Source organism: Ovis aries, chromosome 12 (assembly GCF_016772045.2).
Source record: "Ovis aries strain OAR_USU_Benz2616 breed Rambouillet chromosome 12, ARS-UI_Ramb_v3.0, whole genome shotgun sequence".
In the NCBI taxonomy this organism is placed as follows: Eukaryota; Metazoa; Chordata; class Mammalia; order Artiodactyla; family Bovidae; genus Ovis; species Ovis aries.
The window spans coordinates 79,524,244-79,540,675 of record NC_056065.1 but is presented as its reverse complement, the minus strand read 5'-3'; the positions used below and the strand labels follow the sequence as shown (position 1 = coordinate 79,540,675).

At 61.5% G+C, this 16,432-nt stretch overlaps 1 protein-coding gene across 5 annotated transcripts in view; it reads left to right on the top strand.

The window, feature by feature from the left end:
- PPP1R12B (protein phosphatase 1 regulatory subunit 12B) overlaps window positions 1–16,194 on the top strand; it is a 168,355-nt gene extending 152,161 nt beyond the window's left edge. For all 5 annotated transcript variants that reach the window (XM_060396798.1, XM_060396796.1, XM_060396795.1 and 2 more), the window contains 7 exons: window positions 1,667–1,683; window positions 4,360–4,489; window positions 5,115–5,219; window positions 9,526–9,576; window positions 10,165–10,215; window positions 13,224–13,376; window positions 16,082–16,194. In XM_060396798.1, coding sequence (XP_060252781.1) covers window positions 1,667–1,683; window positions 4,360–4,489; window positions 5,115–5,219; window positions 9,526–9,576; window positions 10,165–10,215; window positions 13,224–13,358 — 489 coding nt within the window. In that variant the 3' untranslated portion in view covers window positions 13,359–13,376; window positions 16,082–16,194. The remainder of the gene's footprint in view (window positions 1–1,666; window positions 1,684–4,359; window positions 4,490–5,114; window positions 5,220–9,525; window positions 9,577–10,164; window positions 10,216–13,223; window positions 13,377–16,081) is intronic.
- The last annotated feature ends 238 nt before the right edge of the window (window positions 16,195–16,432 follow it).

The following is a 16,432-nucleotide window of genomic DNA, read 5'->3' as shown; positions in this document are numbered from 1 at the left end:
AGCAGTAAATCTGTGGGCCACCAAACCAAGCCCATCTGCAGACACCCTGCCCGGGGGCGCAGGCTTCTGTAGGAGAGATGGGAAGGGATGGTCGTGTGCGCGAGGTGGGTGGGGGAGCCCGAGGGCTGGGCCGGGCCTGTGCTGAGCGCCCCCGGGGGCGTCACCGGGAGGGCGGGGGCCCTGGGGCGCGTGAGCAGCACCGTCTCCCCGTCTCCCCGCCGTCTCTCCTCGCCCCGCTCCGTCTGCCCCCGCTGCTCAGGCAGGCCTGCCGGCTGCTCTCTCGGTGCCCCGGCTCGGCCTCCCTGCAGGCCCTGCGCAGCGGTCTTTGTTCGCTGGGGCCCTTGCTGTCCCCAGCCCGGGTTTGGCCTCACTTCTCTGGGGTCTGGGTGTGTCCTGATGGGCAGGCCCCGGCCGTGAGCCCTCCGCCCCGGCACAGCCCCTGGGGGCAGCTTGAGCGCTGGCACTCAGGCCAGGCGACGTGCTGGGCTGGTGAAGAGGGGCAGGGCCGGGCGTTACGGGGATGAGTCAGGAGGACCCCCGAGCCGTTGCCGGTGTCTGGCCCCAGGTCAGAAGAAGGCGCAGGCCCCGTCGGCGGTGGGGTGGGTCTTCACCCCAAACGCTCACGTCCAGCTGCACGCAGGGCACCTGGGGCCGCGGCGCCATTCACAGAGGAAGGCCGGCTCTTGGCCTGTCGAGGGGACACCTGCCAGCCGGAGGTCCGGGTGGAGGTCCGGTGGGGCGCTGTGGAAAGCAGAGCTGGTGGGCGTGAGCCCGGGTCGGGCGAGGGTCTCGGGGATGGCACCTTGCAGCCGGGTCGCTGGGTTGGGGCCTGCGGCCCGCGGGGTGGGGCACCATCCCCGGGAAGGCCCAGCCCGGCGGGAACCTGCGCGTCCTGTTCCTCGCCCTCCTGCCTCTGTCTCCCCTCATCGATACTGTTATTAACTCCTCAGGAGAGAAAAATAAATACGTCTACGTCGATGGAGGTTTTTTTGGGTTTTTGCCTGAGTTCTTTCATTAGAAAAGTGGAGATAAAGGGTAAAGGTCATCTGTGATCGAAAATACACGTGAAGCAGCCGCACTGTTTCGCTGGTGCTCGCAGTGGCCCTAAGCGGGTGGGCTCCCAGCTGAGGCCTGTGAGCCCCTCCTCCTGAGGCCTCAGTGCTTTCTCGCTCTGCTCCTCCCACCGTCCTGGGAGCAAGGGGGCCTCTGCCTGCCCTCCTCTCCCTTCATGAGGGGCCTGGGGGCAGTGGGGACGGTCCTGGGCCGTCACAGAGCAGATGAGGGCGTCCCCGAGAGCAGGGCTGGGTGTGAATGGAAGGCGATGGGTAGACGGGACGCTGAGACGCAGAGATGCAGAGAGGCGGCCCGTCACAGGCCTGCGTGGCCCTGGGACACAGGGCCATTTGTTGGGGGCTGGCGGTCCTGTCACAGGTTACTGAACCCCAGCTTAACGCGATGCACTACCCCGCCCCCCACCAGCCACAAGTCTTGAGAGTCCTGGGCACGTGGGGCGGTGCTTTGCTCAGCAGCCTTTCCTTAGCCTGCGAAGCTGCACCCCGTCTGCAGCTGTGGAGCGGGGGTGTTTGGTTGAAAAGTACACTTGGGAATGGAAACGGCCGACGTCGGCCTGCGGCTGACTGACCTCTCGTTTCTCTCCCTTCTGCAGCGTGAGCGACTCTCCAGGTAAGGCCCGCCCTGCGCCACCCCCGTGAGTACGCGTGCTTGCCCGCGCCACCGCCCGCCTCAGCCTCTCTGTGTCCTCTCTCCTCCTCTCCTCGCCCGCCTCAGCCTCTCTGTGTCCTCTCTCCTCGCCCCCACACAACCCCTCCATCCACACCACGCTGTGTCCTGCCTCCACCTTGGTTCCCCTGGGCTCGGGGGGCGTGAGCATCCCGACAGACAGACGGCTGGACAGACAGTCTCAGTGGGAAGCAGCTGGGCCCCGAGGGCGGTGCTGGTGGCGCTTGGGGCAGAGGGGTGGCCAGTCGGACCCATGGTTCTGGGTCAGGGGCCCCAGCCTGCTCCCTGTACCCAGGTGGGCCCAGGGGAAGTTTGTCCAGTGAGCTACAGCCCTGAAAACTCGAAGAATGTCAGGGTTTGGGAAGGGGTCCTCTGTAACTTTCTGCCGAGTACCTAAGGGCAGACTTGGTCTTCCTGAAGAACGAGGTAAGAGTGGAGACCGTCGGTCCCCAGGCTCGTGACCCCTCTGATGACCCTGAGAGGGACAGGGGTGCGTGGTTACGGGAGGTGTGGGCGGATCCGTCTCGTGACGGAGCCGCTGCTTCCTTGTTGATAGACCCTAAAATCCACACACTGGCGCGTGTCCTCCCCACGCGTGTCCTCTCGCCAGCACCAGCTGAGGGTAACTCTAATTTCCCTCTAACCCAGAAGAAAATTAATTTTGCAGATTGGTGGAGAGAAGCGCTTTACTCCGGTTAATTTCTTGTGAACTCTGTTACATTACAATGCCATTTATGAAAAAAAATTTCCCTGCCAACTTCAAAATATGCTGTAAAACTGTAGCGAGTAGATCAGTGAGGTCCTCAAAATCGGTGGAACCAGCCAACAGCCCCCGGAGTCACACGTGACTTCTAGCTTCGTCGAGAGGAATCCATCTCATTACATAAGATTCAGATCTCTGCTAGTGAAGAGACTGAAGTGGGGAAAACACTTCTTGCAGCTCACGTTAGTTCTGAGGCTTCCCTGGTGGCTCAGCTGGTAAAGAACCCACCTGCAGCGCAGGAGACCCTGGTTTGATTCCTGGGTTGGGAAGATCTGCTGGAGAAAGGAATGGCTGCCCGTGGTAGCATTCTGGCCTGGAGAACTCCACAGACTGTATAGTCCTTTGGGTCGCAAAGAGTTGGCTGCAACTGAGCGACTTTCACTTCAGGTTTAAAAGCTCTGCTGTGTGTAGGATGCTCGGTATATTTCCTTCTCGACCAGACAGTTCCACTGCTACAATTTTACGCTAAGAAAGTAACTGAACAGATAGACTAAGGCTTATAGACAGGTCAGTGTGTGCCTTGCAGAAGGCAACGTCATCCCAGTCCAGTATTCCTGCTTGTAGAATCTCATGGCTAGGGGAGCCTGGCGGGCTACCATCCCTGGGGTCGCAAAGTCAGACACGACCTCAGTGCCGTAGCACAGATGGTGTGGGCCTTTCAGTAGAGGATTAAGCGCTCACGCAGCCATACAGGGGAAGTCTCCACAATCATCTTTCCTTTATTGAGGGAGGCCTGTCCTTCTGTGCGTGTGGGGTGCCCGTGGCCGTTGGGAGCAGGTGCAGGGGAGGAGAGGAGAGGCAGACACGGAAAGTGTTCTCCGAATTTGTTTACAGAAGTGTCTGTTCCCACCGCCACGTCTAACATCCTGCAGGAACCCGGACTAAGCTGTTGACAGAGACTGTCCTGGGGCAGGGCTTGGGGTGGCTTTCACTTTCTGTTTAGGAGCTTCGATACCCGTGCTTAAGCTGTTCAGTGAGCAGTACCGCTTTTATAATCAGGAAAGTCAGTGAAGGGATTTCTGTTTACAAAAGGTGTTTTTTTAAGTGTAAGAAGAAAAAGAACGCTGCTGTAGGACGCAGCCTCCCTCTGAGGACAGAGTGGCCCTCGGGGTCCTGGGCGCCGCCCCCCCCAGCTCTGCCTCTTCTGGTGCCTGGATCCCACCCACCTCTGAGCAGCGCCCACAGGACAGGGCCATGGGCAGACGCTCCGGAGCCGGGCCTTCGCGCGTCCTGGTTCAGGGTGGAGCCCGGCAGGGCCAGTCCGTCTGTGGCCGTTCATGGGCTGCATTTTAGCTTGGAAACATCAAAGCCCCAGACAAACAGGAACACTGTTAGGGACCCACTCAGTCTGTGATCCACTGTCGGACCAGCCAGTTCTGGAACAAAGCTGCTGTCCGCCCCAAGCATGCAGCCCCTACAGGCTGTGAAGTCCTATCCTGGGCATGGCTGCCCCCATGTGGCGTCCAGAGGAGGGGTGGATGGTGAGCTCGCCTGCCCCGGGCCTTCCTCGCCCACCCCAGCTCTGAGCGCCAGGCCCACGTGTTTCTGACTTCATTGGAATAATTTTGTAAGAGCCTCTGAGATCCAAGAAACTTGCTTTTAAAAGCACTCTCTCGAGGGAAGGTATTCACCCCGAAGCTAGTGTGAAAAGCTCTGAGATTTCAGCCAGCACAAGCGTGTAAACTGCCAACTTGAAGCCCATTGTGTGCTGGGTGTGGGCTGGCCCCCTGCCCAGGTGGGCAGGCATGCCCTGTGGCACTCAGCGCCCCTGGGGAAAGCGTCTGCTGCCCTTTAGCGTCTCCCCCTACACCTTGCTGTTCTCGGAACCAGCTTCCCCTTCCCTGTGTCTCCTGCAGGCTGGAATCTGGAGGCAGCGACGCGTCCACTGAGCGGGCCTCAGCCAGAGCCCGCCGGGAGGCCCGCGAGGCCCGCCTGGCCACTCTGAGCAGCCGCGCAGAGGAGGACGGCAGTAGGGACTACAGGAAGGTGGGCTCTGACTCCGGCCCGCCCCGCTCGGGACAGCCCCGCAGGGCGCCTCGGTCACCCCCCTCTGCCGGCTGCTGTTTCTTGTACAGTAAAAATGTCCCTGTATCGGGTGCTTAGAGGTGAGGGAAGCAGCAAGGACCGAGAGCTGTGGAAGGGAGAGCAAAGCCATTTGCTTTCAGTGAGCCCTGTGAGCCCCAGACACACACGCTGCTCGGTTGCGGTCAGTAACAGTACTCTGGTTTGAGGGTTTATGTTATTTCATGGCTCGTTTCCTTCACTTCTTGCAGAAGAGAACCCAGCTCAAGGGGCCAGCTCAAAACTGTTCCTGTGCGTGAGGTGCCAGGAAAAACTTTTTTGTTACCAAAACGTTTGTCTTGGGTGGAACTTGGCTAACACGGGCACACGTGCAAGGGCGGCCCCAGCGTCCAGCCTCTTCTGTGTGGGAACCAGAGCTCTACACCACGACGCAGCGTTGCGTCCGCTCTGTCCCCTGCCCTGGAGAGCAGCATTACTGACGGGAGTCTCACCTTCGTGTTCGGTCCCTTGGACCTCACGGTTCCAGCAGCAGGAGGCCTGTCCCCAGCTGCCCACTTGGTGGGGACCTGATTCCTCTCTCCCTCCCCAGCTCTACGAGAGCGCCCTGACCGAGAACCAGAAGCTGAAGACAAAACTTCAGGAGGCCCAGCTCGAGCTGGCGGACGTGAAGTCCAGGCTTGAGAAGATGGCCCAGGTGAGGTGGGGAGAGGAGAACCAGACTTGGATGGGGCAGCGAGGTGGTCAGGACGGCCCTCCCCAGAGATGAGGGGCGGGCTTCACCTGCCATGGGCCATTGCTGGGTCTGTGGGAAGCTGCCTGGAGGCCTGGGGGTGAGAGTTTTGAGTCTTGCCAGGGCGGCCCAGGTGGAGACCAGAGCTGGCTGTCAGTTCTGCCCCAAGATGGGGTCCGAAAGCAGAGATGGAAATGCTGGACCTGAGCCGTGAGCATGTGGCGGGGGACAGTGTCCTCCTAACCCGCAGGCGAGCAGGGGTGCCAGCGCCCGGGGGGCCGGGGTGGGGGCCTGCCCCGGGGTGGGGGGGCCTGCCCCGAGGGCTTTCTGGACGGCTCTGCAGTGCAGAGCTGCCTGTCCTGGGAGCTGCCCTTCATCCTCACCCTGGAAGGGCCCCGCCTGCTCAAGGCAGCCGAAGCCGACTTTGTCGTGAAGGGGCTGCCGGGCTGGCCACGCAGGCCTGGGCTGCACGGTTCAGAGGCTGGGGGCGTCCTGTGAGGAGCTCCGCCCCCACTTCCTCTGCAGAAGCTCCAGCAGTGCCTCCGGGTCTTGGCTTCATGGCACAGCGCTCCCACAAGCTGGGACACTGATGGCGTGGTGGCTGCTGAAGATAAACTCAGCCTCTGCGTCCCTGGGGAAGTGTGTGGACTTTTTAGCCAACTGCTTTACTGGGTGTGTCGGAATATGCTTTGTTTTGCCAAATGCGAGTTACTGAAAGTCAGAAGAAATGCTGGAGCTGCAAGCCAAGCCTCAGCTCTTTACCAAAAATGGCCTGTTCGATGGACAGTGAGGGGGAGGCCTGTCGGCCCCACACATCTGTGTGCAGACGGTTACCACATGGACACGTGGCGTGTCTGCAGGGAAGGCCCACCCTAACTCGGAGGGCTTAGAGTTAAACCAAGGCAAAACAGAACGAGTTCTTCGCCTGAGTAAGCTAGTTAAGCTCTCCCAATGCAGGTGAAGTAGCCGTGAAATGGCTCCCGCGGCCCCGGCTCAGGCAGGAGGACCGGGGTGCGACTGCCCTGCCCCTTCTCTCCTCCTGCTTCTCGGTGGAGGGAGTGGCCGATGGCCATGCGCTTCAGAGACATCGGCGAGAGCCTCGGACAGGAGCCTGAAATCCCAAGTCTCTGCTGGTTCCGGCCAGTCCTTCACTGTTTAAGAAAAGAAGCCTCCTCAAGAACGCCAGCGCGCTTTCTGTGTTCACTCAGCGTTTCTGTGCTTGGTACTCAGCATAAGCAGCCACTTTGTCATCAGCGGTCTGTTGGTCGTAAGGAATTCTGCCTGGTTCTGAAGTGCTGATAGCAGAAGGGGCCTCGGGGCGTCCCCATGCCCCATCGAGGGGTCCAGCCTTGAAGCTGCTCTGCTTTTTGGCTGTGGTGGCTGAATCTTTTTATCTCCTCTCCAAATTATGTGTTAAAAGTAGAGGCTCCCCTGGTGCCTCAGAGGTAGAGAACGTGCCTACCAGTGTAGGAGACATGGGTTTGATCCCTGGTCCTCAAAGACCCCACATGCTGAGGAGCAGCCAAGCCTGCACTCCACGAGCCGGAGCCCAAGCCACATGCCTGGAGCCCGCGCTCCCCAGCAGGAGAAGCGACCACAGGACGGCGCCCGCACTGCCCTGCGGCTGGAGAGCGGCCCCCGCGCCGCGGCCGGGGAGCGGCCCACACAGCAGCAAAGCCCGGGCGCAGCCAGCGTGAAGAAAGGAAGAAGGTGGAGGGCGGCCCCTAGCAGAGCTCCAGTCTCTCGTTCGAGCAGAGTCTCGCCCGGTGCAGAGCCCATTGCACAAAACAGGAAGGCGCTGCACGCAGCAGGCAGGTCTGTGGGTGGACCGAGACCCACGGGCCTCCAGCCCGCCCACCTGAACAGCACCACCTCTGCCCCCGGGACAGAGGGGCAGAGCAGCAGGGGCCGCTCAGGAGGGAGGCCCCTCCATTCCCTCCGGCCTGAGATTCCAGAGAGGGAGGTGGGGTGGCGCGGGGCGAGTCGGGCAGCCTTGAAGCGAGTGTGTATCTCCATGTCTGTTGGTGTGTGTGTGTGCATGTTGTGGGGGTGTTGTGTGCATATGATGAATGTGTGTGTGTAGTGGGTGTGTATGTGATGAATGTGTGTTGTGTGGGAGTGTGTGGTGAATGTGTGTATGTGATTGTGTTGTGGATGTGTGTGTAGTGATGTGTTTACATTTAGTGTGTGGTGTGTGTGGTAGGCGTGTGTGGGGTGTGTCGTATGTGGTGAGTGTGTGTGTGTATGCAGGTAGTGCGTGTGTTTGTGGTGTTTCGTGTGTGCATGTCATGTGTGTCCTGCGTGTGCATGTGGTGAATGTGCATATGTGTCGTGTGTGATCTGTGGGCGTGTGGTGGATGAGTGTGTGTGGTGGTGTCTGTGTGTGTGTACATGTGTGTTGTTTGTGTGTGTGCATGTACCGTGTAGTATGTGTGTTGTGTGTGATAAACGCGTGTGGGGGTGTGTTCTGTGTGTGTACATGTAGTGTGTTGTGTGTATACATGTACTACGTAGCGTGCGTATACATTTAGTGCGTATATAGTATGTGGTGTGTAGGCGTGTTGTGTGTGGTGAGTGTATCTGTGTGTACACGTCGTGTGTATTGTGTGGGGGTGTTTGTGTGTGTGTAATATGTATATAATGTGTGTGGTGAAACTGTACATGTGGGTGTGTTATGTGTGGGCGTGTTGTGTGTGCATGTATGTGTTGTGTGGGGGGTGTTGTATGTGTATACATGTAGTGGGTATGCAGTGTATTTCGATGTATACATGTGTTGTGTGTATACATGTAGTGCCTGTGGTGAATGTGTACATGTAGTGTGTACTGTAAGGGGTTGTGTTTGTGATATGTATGTAGTGTGTTGAATGTGTGCGTATACATGTACATGTGGGGGTGTGTTGCTTATGTGTGGGTTGTGTGTACATGGTGTGTGTGTGGTGTGTGTATACATGTATGTGTGTGATGTGTGTACATGTTTCTGGGTGTGTGTCATGTGTATATACATGTGTATGTGTATGTGTTGGGGAGTGTTGTGTGTGATGTGGCTATCTTATGTGTGGGTGTGTGTTGTGTATGCATGTAGTGTGCGTGGTGTGTTGTGTGTGCATGTAGTGTGTTATGTGTACGTGTGTGTTGTGTGGTGTGCATGTGTCTGTGCATGTAGTGTGCGTGTTGCATGTGTGTTGTGTGTAGTGTGTTGTATATGTGTACATGTGTGCATGGTGTGTGGTGTGTGTGTAGTGTGTGTGTTGCGTATGTACACGTGTGCGTGTTGTGTGGGTGTGGTGTGTGTGTGCATGTGTATGTGGTGTGGGTGTTGTGTATGAATGTAGTGTGTGTTGTGTGTTGTGCGTGTGTGTTGTGTGGATGTGTGTGCATGTAGTGTGTGTGCTGCATGTGTTGTGTGTGCGTGTAGTGTATGTGCATGTGTGCATGTTGTGTGTGTGGTGCGTGTGCATGTGTATGTGGTGTGGGTGTGTGTTGTGTATGCATGTAGTGTGCATGTTTTGTGTGTGTGTGTAGTGTTGTGTACATGTGTGCGTGTTGTGTGGGTGGGTGTGGTGTGTGTATATACATGTATGTGTGTACATGTGTATGTGTTGGGGAGTGTTGTGTATGTGATGTGGGTGTCTTATGTATGGGTGTTGTGTGTGTGTGGTGTGTGTTGTGTATGTGTGCATGTTGTGTGGTGTGTGTGCGTGTGGATGTGTGTTGTGTATGCATGTAGTGTGTTGTGTGTATACATGTGCATGTTGTGTGGGTGTGCTGTGTGTATACATGTATGCGTGTAGTGTGGTGGATGTGTGTTTGCATGTGTGTTGTGTGCATGTTGTGTGTGGCGTGCATGTAGTGTGCGTGTTGCGTGTGTGTTGTGTGTGTGTGGTGTGTGGTGTATGTGTGCATGTGTGGTGTGGGTGTGTGTGGTGTGGGTGCGTGTGGTGTACACATGCACTGTGCGTGTTGTGTGCGGGTGTGTGCTGTGTTTGGGGGGTGTGTTGTGTGGGTGTGGTGACTGTGCATTCGTGTCCCTGCCATGTCATGTCTCTGGGGGCCCGGCCGCCGCCCCCAGCCCCGCCGGGGGACTCTGGGAAACCGGGAGGGGCGGTGAAGTGCATCTCAGTCGTGTCAGGACCCGTGGGCAGGGCCTGCTGTGTGACCGCCTGGAGCCCCGCCACCTGGTGGGCTGCCGGTGGGGGCTAGACGAGACGAGCCCTCTGGCCCTGAGACCTCCAGTAACAACTCTGTTCCTTCCCTCCTTTTGCACCGACAGAAGCAAGACAAGACTCCTGAGCGGTTGTCGGCACTGGAGACGGAGAAGCGGGTGCGTGCGCGTCGGGGGCGGGGCTCCCGCGCGGCCGTCCCAGGGGCTGCCGTTCTCTCTGCCTCCGGGCGGCAGTTTGGTTGCTAGTCCCGGGGCGGCCTCTGAGCTCAGGGCAGGGGTCCAGGGGGCCGCTGGCATCGCTGGGGCAGGTGGAGCTGTGCAGACTCAGCTGCCCGCAGAGTGCGTCCCCAGCGCACGCGCCCTCCCGCCCTGCTGAGCAGAGGGGGCGCTTTCGGCTGCACCCTGGATTGAGGTCTAAGGACCGAACGTGAGCGAACAGCCTGCTCATTCTAACCGAGGGGAAGGGGCTTCTCAGTCAGCTGCTGACTCCTCCTGAGCACACTCAGGATCTATCTGGGGGTCGACTTTCTCGGGTTGGGAGAAATCAGGTGTACTGATGAACTCCAGCGTCGCCTTGACCTGGAGTATAAAATACGTTCTCCTCTCTCCTGTTGCCATGTTTAATTTGGAAAGCAGCTCAGTTTTACATTCGATTCCCACGGCATGGGGTTCTGGCTAAGCGGGGCCGGGGGGGCGGCTTCTTGACTTGGAGTCCGTCAGTACTCAGCGTCTTGCCCTGTTGAACAGGAGAGGCGGGCCCTGGAGCGGAAGATGTCGGAGATGGAAGAGGAAGTGAAGGTATGGAGCCTGCGGGCCATGGGGGCTCTTGAGGGGCGTGCACTGTGTGGGTGAGGGGAGCCTGGGCTCGACCCTCAGCCCCTTGGAACGGACGTGGCCTTTGGGCCAAGGGGACGTCTAACTGGTTGGGGCAAACCTGAGCTGAACCTGGAGGGTTTCCTCTGAGGGCTTCACCCAAGGGGCTGGATGAGAGGACAAAGCCGGGCTTCCAGCTCCAGCCCTGAGGACGGGTCGCAGGTGGGGCTGCTCCAGGGCCTGAGGACCTGCAGCAACCATCCCCACCATCAGCCCTCAGGCCCTGGGGGTTACACTCAAGGGCACAGGATGGGGCTGGCAGGGCTGGGCAGGGCGGCGTCAGATCTGGGCGTCGGGGCGATAGTGAGGGGGCTACACGCTTGGGTGAAACACGCTCGGGCTTCCTCCCTGGGAGCCAGAGGCACCGGGCTGTGAGCTGAGCCCTTTGAGGGAGACCATTCCTTGTTCCCATGGCCTAAAAAGATGGGTGATTTACTAAAGAAGGTTGCCCAGGGCCTGACAATGTCAAAGCTGACGTGCGGTCCGGTGCCAGGCGCCGCGTCGGTCTGCATGGCCCCAGCACGGGAGGCATGTGGGCGGCAGGCTCGGCGTCCCAGGGTGGACGGGCCACGCTGGCGGGCGGGTTTGGGCAGGGCCGCCTCTCCCGAGGGCGTGGGGCCCACGCCCCCCAGCTGCTGGCTCCTCTGGACGCACCGCCCGGCGCTCCAAGCGTGCCCCCCACACGGGGTCCGCAGGGTGGGCCTTGGTTCCTCGGAGCTCCTCTGGTTTTGCCACTCTTGAGCTACACTGGCCGCTGTCAGGGTGCTCCTTAGGAAACGGGCCAGCCCTGAGGAGAGCGTGGACACGGCCGCAGCTGGGACCCTGCAAACAGGGACCTCAGGAGCCCAGGCCTCACCTGCTCCAGGCCAGGCTGCCGTCTGGTCCGCTTGGCCTGCATGGGGGTGCACGCTTGTCCGGAAGGGAGCCGCCGGGCACGCTCCCGCCAGTGTGGGAGCCCTCAGGCCGCAGCTCAGGCAGGTGGCTCTGTCCCCTCCTCTCGGCCTGGGGTTCCCTCAGCGGGGTCACAAGGCCTTCTTCTCTGCGTCAAGGTCAGCACACGGGGCGGTGCCCCACGAGGTCCAGGTTCTGTGCCAGCCCAGCTGGAACCGGGTGGGGCCTGTGCGTGAGTGTCTGCGCCCCGGGCAGCAGGCATGCTGATCGGAACCTGGCTTTTCCTGCGGCCACCCTGTTCTCCCCGGCCAGCCGCAGACCCCAGTCACACCTGCGCCCAGGGAACTGTTCCATGTACACAGAAGCTCAGGCCCTGCAGGCTTGGTCGCAGGGACCTCCAGGGAGCCCCGGGAAGCGGGAGGGCCTCAAGGACGGATGGGGCTGGGGCCAGTCTCCTGACTCTGGACCCTGAGGTGGGCTGGCCTACCTCACCCCCCACCCGCTCACCCCTCCCCCATCTTACCGCCTCCCCTCCCCTCCCCCACCTCCTCACCCCTCCCCTCCCCCACATCCTCACCCCTTCACCCCTCCCCCATCTCACCCTTCCCAATCTTGTCCCCTTCCTCCCCTCCCCTCCTGCCCTCACTCCCTTTGCTCCCCTCCCCTCCTCCAGGCGCTGGCATGGGAGGTCCTGCAGCCCACCCGTGTGGACACTGCTTTTTGAGTTTTGTCTTCCGGCTCTGGAAGCGTCCTGGCTGACCCTGCCCCCCCCTGGCTGACCCTGGCCCCCTGCTCGCCGCTCCCTGCCACGCCTGTTCTCAGCCCTGCCCCTTCCGACCGCCCTGCCCCCGCAGCCACATTCTTTCCCTTGACCCGCCTGTGCTCCCAGGTTCTGAGAGCCACTCTCCTAGTCGAACACCACTCTAGGAGGCAAGGACCATTTCCTGGAGGGACCATGACTGCTGAAAGTGCTGGTCCCATCAGCCCCAGGGAAGGGGCAGCGCGGTGGACGGTCCCCGGGTCCTTGCGCCTGGCCCCAGACGCTGCACCGTGAGCGCACTCACCCTCTGGCTGAGAGGACCCCCTGGCCCGGCCCTTCTGGGCTCCTGGGAGCCTTGGGCCACCCTCCTGCCTCCCAGGGCCGCGTCTCCGTCTGTGGGTTGAGGGTCAGCCATCTGTCTGCGTGTGTTTCCTTTTCGCCGTCTCCCCTTCCTGCTGCTTCTCATTTTCTTCTTTCTCTCCTGGAAACTCCCTGCTCCCCCTCCTCACCTTCCATCTCTGCCCTTCCCTTCTGCGTGGGCAGAAGAGACCTTCCTCTGGCGCCTGGCGACCTGTCTGTCGTCACGTAGCCCACAGGTCATCATCTCCGTCTGTGGAGCCCATTCTCTCCCTCCCAGAGCTGATAGTCCCAGCTTCAGGCTTAGAGGCCTGGTGGGAAGGATTGGGCCAGGCAGGAGCCTGTTTATTGCTGGCTGTAGTCCATGGGACGGCCATGCACGTGCTCCCCTGCTCCCGTCCGCCACCCTGTGGGGTGACCGCTGGACGGGCCTGGTGCCGGCCACTCATCCGTTTTCTGAGATGAGGCCCTGGCCTCAGGCACAGCCATGCTCCCAGCCCTCCCCCAGGGCAGGGAGCAGGTCTCCACCCTGGCTTCCAGGCAGCAGAGCAGGCCTTGCTGGGGCCCTGTGTCCAGGCGAGGACGGGCTGCCACAGGTGCGCCTCCCACAGGCCTTGCTCCATTGAAAATGAAACACAAGTGAGATAGTAAAGACTCAGAGAGGAGACGAACGGGAGTTGGGAGCCAAGTTCAGGGCAGGACGTGAGAAGGGGGGAGCAGGGCAGCCCCAGACGCCGGCCCCCAGACTCACCCCTGCCACAGCCAGCCCCCAGCCCCAGCTGCCCACCCGCCTCCTCCGCCTCGCCTTTCCTTCCTTGCGTGCAGACTGAGCGCAGAAGCAGAAAGCCTTGTGACTTCTCTGTCCCACTTGTCTCTCCTCTGGCCTGTCCTGTCTGTCTGTCCGTCCCTGTCTCACTCTCTGCAGAACCTTCACCAGCTAAAACAGATTCAGACCTTGAAGCACGTGAACGAGCAGCTGCAGGCTGAGAACCGGGCTCTGACCCGGGTTGTGGCCAGACTCTCGGAGGCCGTCGAGGGCTCGGACCCCCAGGGGCCCTAGTCCTCCCCGCCACTCCAGGCACGTTCCCTCTGTTGTCGGCCTCGGGCTCTGCACTCGCCCCCTGAGCCTACATGTGTGGGGTCCATGCGGGTTGGTGGTCTGCAGGCGCAGGGCAGGGGCCTGGCTTGGGCTCTGTTGAGACTCTTCCCTCAAGGTGGCCGCGCAGGTCCTGGGCCTGTGTGTGAACGCCACGCGTTTCCAGGGGAGGGCGGGCTCTCGGTCAGCTGTGACCCCAGTGCAGCCTGTTCCCTGGAGCAGTCAGGTTGGGCCTGGGGTGCTGTGACCAAGGGCAGGGGGTGCGGGCTCCAGACACCCAGGGGCTGGACCCCACGTGCTGCTGAGCCTCTGAGTCTGAGGCCTGGGGTGTCTAGAGCTCCCCGCTTGTTCTGTGTGCAGCCAGGTGAGAACCAGGCCCCGGAGCAAGCGCTGGGCAGGGGCTCTGAGCCTGCTCCTCTCCACCGCCTCCCGCGCTGGGTCTTGCCTTCTTTTCCATCTTGGGGGCCGCGCCCTCCTGCCTGTCAAAGGTCTAGGTCTGGGGCAGGGCCCTTCGCGTGGCCAGGCCCTCCCTGACGGAGCCACAGGTAGGAGGCTGTGAGCGGTCACCGGAGGACCAGGAAACGCATCCCCTGGACTCGGAGCCTCTCCCTCACGTGGCCTGAAGCCCGACTCACAGTTGGCGCGTTTCCCGCCAAGGTGGCCTGAGCAGTCCTCACTCTCTGACATGAGTTTTTGATTTCCAGCAACAATGTAATTAGTCCCGACCGAGGCTTGCTCTTCTTTCCGCCTGTCTGCTGTGCCTCTGGGTCAGTAGCTGGCAGCTTGCACCCGCTGGGTCTGAACCCCCTCTCCCCACCCCGCTGTTCCTGTCGGGCACGCTGGGGTCCCCCTGCCAGCCGAGCGGCCCCTGGCCTCCTGGGAAGGTGCGTGAGGTCCATGCTCCACTCAGGGAGATCAGCCCTTGACTCAGGGTAAACTGGGGGCCCCAAAAGATGGCCCATTTTTCTCATTCCCCCTCTGGTGAAGAAGATCCCGGGCCTGGTTGGGGCTGGGTACCGCGGAGCCAGTGGTGGTGTGTGCAGGCCCGTGCCAAGCTCTCTGCTTACACGTTCTCATTCAGTGAAACCAGCCGCTGTTCTTGCTGGAAGAACTGAGTCAGAAGACGTGACCCGCCCCAGGTCATGGGGAGAGTGTGGGGCAGGCGGCCTCTGCCGTCTGAGCGCCAGCCTCTCCTGGTCCTTTCCGACTGTCCCGGGCTGTCAGCAGAAGCTTGGGCGGCTGAGAAAGTGCCTCGACCTGGTTTTCCCAAAGAATCAAGTCTTAACCTGGAAGTGAGTCTCCCGAGAGTCGAGGCCGTGTTTGGACGTGTTTTCAAAGGCGGCAGTTCAGGCCTGATCTGAGAGCCACCAGTGGTGACACGGCTATACCCACATGGAGCTGCTTCCCATCCAGAGCCGCTGCGGGAACGCAGCCCGGGCGTCTGCTGGCGGCCTGGGAGGGCACATCAGAGGGCCTCTCCCAGCCTCTCGGCCCAGGCGTCTGAGCAGTTGAGGCTGAGGGTGGGCAGGGAGGCGGGCCAGGCTCTGACGGGGCTGCGAGGGCATCAGAGGGGCTCAGAGGACCGCCCTGCCCTGGTGTTTCTGGATCAGCGCCCTCCTACACACCATGCCACAGCTGTGGGCCCCTCAGAGTCCCTGCTTTGTGGGGGACCAGGGCAGGGATGGGCCTTTCTAGATACAAAGCGGTAAGCCCAGGGAAGAGAGCCAGGTGCCTGACGTGGCCCGGCTTCTGGGCCCACACCTGCAGCGTCCGTCTCCCTGTGAGGCGCTGTGCGTGGACAGCGGCGCTGGGCTCCTGTCCACATCTGTGGCCGGGAGGGGCGCTGTGCCCCAGCCCGCGGGGCCGCCCTGCGCTCCAGCTGCCCTCTGTCCTCTGGGCACCGGTGCTGCTGCCTGCGGGCCACACACGTCTGTCTGCAGCTTGACCTGCTTCGTCTGTGAGGGGCTGAGGGGACAGTTCCATCCTTTTCGGGAATCTGACTGGCCCCTGAGTGTTACTAGCAGAGCCCCAGGAACATGGCCCGGTGGGGGCTGTAGGCCTGAACAACCAAGCAGAGGACGTGGCCCTCAACAGATGGGAGGAGGGGCTTGGTCGCCCTCGAGGTGAACAGGTTCTCTCCCTCAGACCAGCACGTGCAGCCAGCTCTCACGCCAGCTGCGTCCCTGTGGGGCCCTCAGGGCGCTTGGACCCCATGCCTCCCTTGGGAGTGCCCCGCCTGGGCAGGGCCGCTGCCCCCTTTGTCCCACAGGCTGAGCAGTGGGGTGTGAGGGTCCAAGGCTGGCAGAACAGCTCGCCCACCTCCCACGGCAGTCCCGGCCCGGTTTTGGGGCCGATGAGGCCACGTGCGCCGCGGCCCCAGGGGCCTCAGCTGTCCCGTCTGCGGGCTGCAGCAGCAGGACCCGCACGTCGTCCTGTGGGTGTGAGCGGAGGCCTGGGCTGTGCCCCCGCCTCCCCCGTCACCCTCCGAACGTCCCTGTGTCCCCAGCATGGGTGCTGCCCCAGCTTCTCCAGCCGGAGTGGTCCCGGGGATGACCCAGGAAGCAGTCACTCGCCCAGGGTGGGGGGAGGGCGTCCCTGCCGCGGGCCGGGAGCTGGCGCTGGTCACCCTCGCACAGCAGCCTGGCGCGGGCCACGCCAGGTCTCACGCGTCTTCCTCCGCCCCGCAGGTCCTGACAGAGCTGAAGTCCGACAACCAGAGGCTGAAAGACGAAAACGGTGCCCTCATCAGGGTCATCAGCAAGCTGTCCAAGTAGGCCAAGCCCGGGCTGCCGGGGACGGCCTGTGTCTGCACCCACCTGCCGAGCCGGGGCCTGCCTCTGGCTGCCAGCCGCCGCCAGCCGCCGCGCCCTCGGCGGCCCCCCAGCCCCCCCCCCCACCCCGGCTCAGACAGTTCCCATCAAGGCACCACAGCGACCCTCAGCCGGCTGGGCATCCGGAGGCGGCTCGGGGTTGCCAGGCCCGCCTCGGACCCGGCCTCCCGCTGCCCGGCCGCTCGCCCCGGCCGCCCGCCCCGGCCG